General features: G+C 42.5%; 1 protein-coding gene across 1 annotated transcript; it reads left to right on the plus strand.

Moving 5' to 3' along the window:
• Positions 1-1149: 1149 nt before the first annotated feature.
• On the plus strand, positions 1150-9016 carry LOC110538895 (5-hydroxytryptamine receptor 3B). The gene is made up of 8 exons (XM_036937565.2): positions 1150-1344; positions 1619-1663; positions 2682-2791; positions 3575-3744; positions 5621-5778; positions 6737-6947; positions 7240-7449; positions 7850-9016. The coding sequence occupies exons 1-8, from the start codon at positions 1150-1152 to the stop codon at positions 8113-8115; spliced, it is 1365 nt and encodes a 454-aa protein (XP_036793460.2). The 3' UTR covers positions 8116-9016.

Below are 9016 nucleotides of genomic sequence, written 5' to 3' on the forward strand. Positions count from 1 at the left end.
ATACAGATGCCACTCAAACTTTCCCACACAGGTCCATTTACTGTTGAAAGCGAGTAAAGAAGAGACATCAAACTATCCAGAATACATTTCAGAACGAAAAGAAACAGAAAGAAAGGAAAATTACTTTGAAGATCATCTGACATTACAACATTTTGAAGGGGAGACTTAGGTGTATAAAACTGATTGGGGATCTGCAACTGGTTGCTCAACATGATATCTATTCTCTGGCTTCTACTAAGCTCAGGTAAGATTTACTCACAGTTTTCCTCTTCTACAATCAGTTTTGGATTAAATATCCATAAATATGAATTAAATAAAACATTAAATACCAGTTTACCAGTCAGTGCTATTAAGAATTGTCTACATGAAACAAGCAACTTTACATTTAAAGATGATTGACATGTTATTGCAAATGTATGACTTAATGGAACCCTTCTTTGAGCTTCCTATCCTGTAAATCCAATTAGATGATCACAGGCAGTCCATCCCTTTGAATCTCAGTGTTTTAACTAACTCTGAAACTAGGGTTGCAAAATTCCGATAATTTCCTCAAAATTCCCAGAAATCCTGGCTGGAGGATTCCTGGATTTCCTGTTTATTCCTTCCTGATTCCAGGAATATTCCAACTGGGATTTCTGGAAAACCTGGGAATTTGGGGAAAGTTACTGGAATTTTGCAACCCAATCTGAAACAGACAATTATTTTTCATGTGAGACAGAAAAATAAAGATTTAATGCATGGATGGTAAAATATATTTTATTTAATAATAATCTGTTTCTTCATTATGTTTAATATACATGTTTTTCATTCTTAGTAGTGGAGTTAATCATTGTGGAGACATGTCACAATGTCTGTAAACGTAGCACATTGAATTAATGGTCTTACATTAACATTTGTGACACAATAATCATGTTGAGAATAGATTATACTGTAAATTATCAGGTAGTCATATACAAGACGGGCAGGGTTTGCATTTTATTTGATAGAGATAGAGTTGCTCAATTCAGTTAACTTTCCCAGGTTTTCCAGAAATCCCAGTTGGAAGATTCCTGGAAACAGGAGGGAATAAGCAGGAAATTCTGAATGCTCCAACCAGGATTTCTGGAAAACCTGGACAGTAACCCTATATATCAATGAGTTGAATTTCAGATGATTGATTTACTACTTGACTTCCATTCAGCCCCTCTAGCTGAACAGGTAGCAGATAAACCCAAGAGGTCTGCTCTGAACCAGCTCACCAGGACCCTCCTGCGTAAATACGACTGTGGAGTGAGACCTGTTCAGAACTGGACCAGACCCACGCTAATCCACATAGACCTCATACTGCAGTCGGTCCTTGATGTGGTAAAGAAAAATAACTCTATATGGCCTCATCTAAATCCTTCATTATTTAAATATAAAATACAATACAATTACCTGCCATGCTTCTGGTAATATGTAACACAAGAAATGAAAACATTGTCAAAATGATCATTTAAAAGATTAACATTTCATACAATTTGTATGAAATGTTAATCTTGTTTCAATAAATACATTTTGACCATTTGTATTTAAACATTTCAATAATCTGCCCAAACAATTTACACACAAAAATATAATACAAATCTACTTTTTACAGGATGGAAAGACCCAGCAAGTAACCACAAGCATTTGGTACCGGCAGGTTGGTATGAATTGTCTTCTTCTATTGGTGTTAATGATAGTCCCAAATGGTTTTGCTTGTCAGCAATCAAGTCTTCAATATACTGTATGTAACTTTCAAAACATCTAAATACGCATTTTGAAAGTTACATATATTGAAAACTTGATTGCTGAGAAGCAAAACCGTTTGGGACTATGTCAACAATGGACAAATGAAACAAATACCAAAAGGTAGTTTTTGGGTGGAATTTTCCTTTAAGTACTGGGGAGTTTTTCAGGATAAAAAAAGAAACGGAATGGAGCTAAGCATAGGCAGTCCTAGAGGAAAACCTGGTTCAGTCTGCTTTCCATCAGACACAGAGATGAATTCACCTTTCAGCAGGACAATAACCTAAAACACAAGGCCAAATCTACACTTGAGTTGCTTACCAAGAAAACAGCAAATATTCTCAAGTGGCTGAGTCACAGTTTTGACTTAAATTTGATTGAAAATATATGTAAAAACTTGAAAATGGTTGTCTAGCAATGACCAACAACCAATTTGACAGAGCTTGAAGAATTTTGAAAACAATAACAGGCAAATATTGTACAATCCAGGTGTGCAAAGCTCTTAGAGACTTACCCAGAAAGACTCACAGCTGTTGTAATCACTGCCAAATATTATTCTAACATGTATTTGAATACTTACGTAAATGAGATATTTCTGTATTTCATTTTCAATAAATTTGCAAACATTTCTAAACACATGATTTCAGTTTGCTATTATGGGGTAGTGTGAAGATGGGTGAGAGAAAAAAAAAGATGTAATCCATTTTGAATTCAGGCTATAACACAAAATAAGTCAATGGGTATGAATACTTTCTGAAGGCACTGTATAACATGTCTGGAAAACAGGGAGCCTGCTTCAGCAAATGCAACTTCAACCTTGTTTGGCATGCAACAATTGCGTTGTTGAATGCCAAAACAGTCATGTACCCATCTGGCATGTACTGTACTTCATATGAATGGTCTTGTGATGCGTTTCCCGTTTGTGATGTCAGATCTGGACCGATGAGTTCCTGGTGTGGGACCCCGAGGAGTTTGACGGGATCACTGAGATCTCCCTGTCCTCTGATGCTATATGGGTGCCCGATCTCATCATCAGTGAATTGTAAGATTTGACACCATATGTATTCCTGTTCAAATTGCATAACATGTCATTGGATTACTCAATACCCTCACTCTTCTCAGAAATGTTAAATATTTGGCCTTTTACTTTAAAATGACAGACAAGTGTGCTGACCCTAACATGCTGACCACTCGTGCGTTGAAAAATACATTTACACATACATGTTATTAAATCATTGCATTCAGGCGCTAAAGTAGAACTTGGTTCTATTTGTGATGCTTGATGCACTGCAAGTCCCACCTCTCCCATCTCCTCACCCATGTGGGTTATTGAAAGATGAACTGAGGTCCACACTCCAGTCGGTGGTGGTAATGCACCTTAGAGTTGGTTGCCAACCACCATATAAAGTCCAATGAAGAAGAAGAAACCTGAAGGAGGAGAGATTACTAGAAACAAACTCGGTTTACCCTTTTATCTGTGGATTAATTGTCGGAGTAGAGGACCTAGTGCATTTCAGGCAAAATAACAACACAATGTTTATATCCCAGGACAAATTAGCTATCAACAGCAAGCTAGTTCGCTAAATTGCCATAAATGTTTGCTTTTCGACCTGTCCCCAAATTAATATAGTTGATTCAGAGTTTGTTTTCATATTTCAACCTGCGTGTCCTGATCGCGTCTGGTGTGGATGGACAAAATTAACATGCACACAATGGCACACACGCGGTCTGGTCAGCATGTTGGGGTCCGTGTCTCATGTTCAACATACTGTAAGCAGCTGGAACTCCCATCTTACCCATAAGTCTGTGGTCTTCCCCCTGTTAGTGTGGATGTAGGGGAGTCCCCTGCCATCCCCTATGTGTATGTCAACTCGTCCGGGATGGTGAAGAACAACAAACCCATCCAGGTGGTGTCTGCATGTGACCTGGAGCTGTACGCCTTCCCTTTCGATAAGCAGAACTGCACTCTGACCTTCCGCAGCTGGCTTCACTCAGGTTAGCCTAGAGAGAGAGATGTAAACATGTAGCTACCCAGTCAAATGACTACACATCTGGATCTGCACAGATGGATGACGTGGCAGTAACACACAATTAGAAGTGCAAAATAATAATGGAATATATTTTCATAGACAAAATGCATGCATTAGGCTATCATGCATACAGTATTTAGTAAATTACAGTAGTTAGTCATTTGATGTACACGGCTCAAAAAAATAAAGGGAACACTTAAACAACACAATGTAACTCCAAGTCAATCACACTTCTGTGAAAACAAACTGTCCACTTAGGAAGCAAAACAGATTGACAATAAATTTCACATGCTGCTGTGCAAATGGAATAGACAACAGGTGGAAATTACAGGCAATTAGCAAGACACCCCCAATAAAGGAGTGGTTCTGCAGGTGGTGACCACAGACCACTTCTCAGTTCCTATGCTTCCTGGCTGATGTTTTGATCACTTTTGAATGCTGGCGTTTTTTTCACTCTAGTGGTAGCATGAGACGGAGTCTACAACCCACACAAGTGGCTCAGGTAGTGCAGCTCATCCAGGATGGTACATCAATGCGAGCTGTGGCAAGAAGGTTTGCTGTGTCTGTCAGCGTAGTGTCCAGAGCATGGAGGCGCTACCAGGAGACAGGCCAGTACATCAAGAGACGTGGAGGAGGCCGTAGGAGGGCAACAACCCAGCAGCAGGACCGCTACCTCCGCCTTTGTGCAAGGAGGAGCAGGAGGAGTACTGCCAGAGCCCTGCAAAATGACCTCCAGCAGGCCACAAATGTGCATGTGTCTGCTCAAACGGTCAGCAACAGTCTCCATTAGGGTGGTATGAGGGCCCGACGTCCACAGGTGGGGGTTGTGCTTACAGCCCAACACCGTGCAGGACGTTTGGCATTTGCCAGAGAACACCAAGATTGGCAAATTCGCCACTGGCGCCCTGTGCTCTTCACAGATGAAAGCAGGTTCACACTGAGCACGTGACAGACGTGACAGTCTGGAGACGCCGTGGAGAACGTTCTGCTGCCTGCAACATCCTCCAGCATGACCGGTTTGGCGGTGGGTCAGTCATGGTGTGGGGTGGCATTTCTTTTGGGGGCCGCACAGCCCTCCATGTGCTCACCAGAGGTAGCCTGACTGCCATTAGGTACCGAGATGAGATCCTCAGACCCCTTGTGAGACCATATGCTGGTGCGGTTGGCCCTGGGTTCCTCCTAATGCAAGACAATGCTAGACCTCATGTGGCTGGAGTGTGTCAGCAGTTCCTGCAAGAGGAAGGCATTGATGCTATGGACTGGCCCGCCCGTTCCCTAGACCTGAATCCAATTGAACACATCTGGGACATCATGTCTCGCTCCATCCACCAACGCCACGTTGTACCACAGACTGTCCAGGAGTTGGCGGATGCTTTAGTCCAGGTCTGGGAGGAGATCCCTCAGGAGACCATCTGCCACCTCATCAGGAGCATGCCCAGGTGTTGTAGGGAAGTCATACAGGCACGTGGAGGCCACACTCACTACTGAGCCTCATTTTGACTTTTTTTTAAGGACATTACATCAAAGTTGGATCAGCCTGTAGTGTGGTTTTCCACTTTAATTTTGAGTGTGACTCCAAATCCAGACCTCCATGGGTTGATAAAAATTATCAATGGAAATCAAATTTATGTGATTTTGTTGTCAGCACATTCAACTATGTAAAGAAAAAAGTATTTAATAAGAATATTTCATTCATTCAGATCTAGGATGTGTTATTTTAGTGTTCCCTTTATTTTTTTGAGCAGTGTAGTATCAAATCAATAGCAGGTCATATTGACTGAGTGTCATTAAGGCTTGTGTCATTAAACTCCGTCCCTTGACCTTTACCATCGTGTATGCAGTGACTGAGGTGAACCTGACACTGTGGAGGAGTGCGGAGGAGATCGCAAATGATCAGAAGTCATTTATGGACGATGGCGAGTGGGAACTGTTGTCTGTGCCCTCCCGCTACTGGCATCTCCGCCTGGACGACAGAGACTACGCCCACATCCAGTTCAACGTGTGTACCTACCGTTTACCAGATCTCTTTTGTTTCCCTTTAGATACTTTAGATACTCGATTTGAATGAAAGTCATTTAAGGAATACAAATATGACCTATGCGTCTAGTGCCATCTGTATCGACTTACACAGCAATGCATATCCAGCCAGTCGGTAAATATAGAATATGTGAATAGGTGTGATAGTGGGATTTTCTAAATGGCTTGATGTCTATGCAACAAAAAAAGTACACACTTCTCTTGTAGGGAGAATGTGACTGTACAATGACAACTAAAGCAGATTGAGTAGCGACAGTAGTTTTTTTGCCATCCCATCCTCCTTGTCCTCCTGCTGTGAGGAAGTTAAAGGGATCAGCCAGGGCTTCACAGACGGGATTAAGCGCTAATGCTAATAGATGAGGCTGAGGCGCGTCCAGCATGCTGAGAGAGAGAGAGGCACCATAATGAGGCTGTCTCTGTGGCAGCTGATCAATGGCCGTCTTGTTCTGCCAGAGAAATGGGCTCTTGGCCCGGCACAGGTGGGTCTGAGAAGATAGGCTAGGCAGGGCTGCTGTTCTACATTCAGCTCAGAAGGGCACTTAATGATGGATTGTCTATCCAGCAGGACTTCTTGGGTTACATTTACACTATGACTCATTGTAAAAGTGTTTGTTGAGGGGATTTGTGTGTTTTTGGGCACCGGAGGAGAATAGGAGGGTAATACTATCGAATAGAGTTTTCTTGTGGGTTCAGTTGAGGAAAGTGAGTTGAAATCAATCAAAGTCAAATTCGCTCACTCTTTCCCGCTCTCACTCTTTCCCGCTCTCACTCTTTCCCGCTCTCACTCTTTCCCGCTCTCACTCTTTCCTGCTCTCACTCTTTCCCGCTCTCACTCTTTCCCACTCTCACTCTTTCCCACTCTTTCCCGCTCTCACTCTTTCCCGCTCTCTCTCTCCATCTTGCTCCCCCCCACTGGTCAGGTGTTGATCCGCCGGCGCCCCCTGCTGTACGTGGTGAGTCTGCTCATCCCCAGCATCTTCCTAATGGTGGTGGACGTCATCAGCTTCTATCTGCCGCCCAACAGTGGCACCCGTATCACCTTTAAGACCAGCATCCTCCTGGGCTACACTGTCTTCAGGGTCAACCTGATGAACGAGATGCCTGCCACCGCCATCAGAACACCACTCATAGGTAAGCACAAGCATTTCGCTACACTCGCATTAACATCTGCTAACCATGTGTATGTGACAAATAAAATTTGATTTGATTTGATTTGAGGTATCCTACACCAGCTCCTTTCCTCATCTTTGTTTTGAACTTTCTCTAATATGGTTTGACACACCAAGCATGCCATTCATACCCAGCCATGGCCAATGCTTTGTGAAATGTCTTGAGACATATTTATGAAGACATCTTGAGACATGTCTTCCTTTTCTAACAGGTGTTGTTGAGGTGTTGTTGTTTGGTGTTCTCCATCCTACAGGTGTGTTCTTTGCGGTCTGCATGGCGCTGCTTGTGCTGAATTTATCCATCTCCATCTTTGTGGTGAAGCTCCTCCACCACAACGAGAAGGAGGTCAAGGAGATGTCAGTGTCCGCCTGCCTCCTCGACAAGTACGGCTCTTCCAGCCAGACCTTCCTCGAGAGCAACTTCACCTCTGTCAAAACGCTGGTTGACGTGGATCAGTGTGGGGGTGAGAGGGAGAGGGGTGAGAGGGAGGATGTGTTGTTGAGAAGCTTTGTATTTCTAGGTCATAGGACATAAGAGAGTGACTAGGGTATGAGAAACAAACACTTAGCAGGTGGTTGTTTTCCTAACTTAACACAGATTTACTTACCTCAGATTTCTGATTCCCTTTCATTTGCATGTTGACAACATCTCTAGCTTCCTCTGTGTTAACATCAAATGAATCATATAAATTATACATCTTTACAGTATGTCTACACATACACCTAATCATTTACATTGATTGCGATGTAGCAACAAAATCTTGTCTTTGGGGTAAAAATAGATATGTTCTCTTTGGACATTAATTTGTCCAACCCCATCATCACCCTTTATCCCCCCACTTACCGTTCATGTTGTCCTACCAGGCTATGAGTTTGACCTGGCTCCAGAGGAGGACCTACTGTCCCTGAGCGAGCTCCAGGAGAGTGCTCCACGGCTGGAGAGGCTGCTCCAGGAGGTGGTGGCCCTGCGGCTCTACCTGCAAGAAGGGGAGAGTGACGATTTGGCCCAGGCCGACTGGGTGGCCCTCTGCTGCAAGGTGGACATCCTTCTTTTCCGAGTCTACCTGTTCATCCTGGTTGTCTACGCCAGCACTCTGCTGCTACTGTGGGCCAGCTGGAGCTCTGCATGAGGAGAGGAGGAATTGTTGTTCAAATGTTATCGGCATGAGGAGAAAACATTTTATTGCAGAAAAATACATATTTTTAAGTCTTTTTAGGGTTATTGATGAGGGCGACTTAATCCCTTTTCTCCCCCTTTCTTTTGATACTGTAGCTAGAAGCTATTGAGTGAACACTGTATTCCCATTTACAATTGGAAGATGGTGCCCATAAATCAATATGGGCTGATTTATTAACATATTCCTTCAACTGAAGATCTTCATAAAAAGATATCTTACTCCTATTCTCCGGGCACATTCCGCAACGTCAATGTGATGTTATTCCACATTAACTTGAATCACCATGCTCCCCTGAAACTCGTACCAAATCAATAAAGCACATTCAAAGCTTAGGCAACTGCATTCCCTGTTGGTTCACTGATAGTCATAAAAAGACACATGAGCTACTCATAAAACCCTTGGCTGGGAACAATCTTTGTAAATAGAATTTTCACTTGAACAGCAGACATTTTTCTTTGAGCAGATCACATTACAACCGGTTGTATGGACACCTCTGAGTTGAGGAGAGAAATTAATAATGGTTATTGTTTGCTGTAATGTTATGTTGTGATGTTATGTTGTATGTTATGTTGTACATTCATACTTGTGATGTAACTTTTTATTCCCCATCATATCAAGCAAGTCCTGTTGCAAGTTTTTTTTTAAATCAACTGTGGCTCTTGGTTTGATTGTTTATCCTGTTTTTAGCTGGTGTTATACAGGGATATAGATGTTTTGGAATCATATCAAAGCCTCCAGCCAGTACAGTGAGTAAAAGTTTCTATCCAAGAAAATGGCTGGTTTGCTCTTAATACACCTGTACGCTTTTAACATAGCCTGCAATGTTAATCCTTAATAAAAGAGACTACATCTT

Source organism: Oncorhynchus mykiss, chromosome 12 (genome assembly GCF_057628025.1).
Source record: "Oncorhynchus mykiss isolate SJ-2025 chromosome 12, ASM5762802v1, whole genome shotgun sequence".
In the NCBI taxonomy this organism is placed as follows: Eukaryota; Metazoa; Chordata; class Actinopteri; order Salmoniformes; family Salmonidae; genus Oncorhynchus; species Oncorhynchus mykiss.

Bases quoted from the DNA above. Each gene is read 5' to 3' on its own strand.
- LOC110538895 (XM_036937565.2), top strand. From the start codon at position 1,150: ATGATTGATTTACTACTTGACTTCCATTCAGCCCCTCTAGCTGAACAG. The intron at 1,664-2,681 runs GTTGGTATGAAT...TTGTGATGTCAG, and splicing joins CAAGCATTTGGTACCGGCAG to ATCTGGACCGATGAGTTCCT. The intron at 7,450-7,849 runs GTGAGAGGGAGA...TTGTCCTACCAG, and splicing joins TGACGTGGATCAGTGTGGGG to GCTATGAGTTTGACCTGGCT.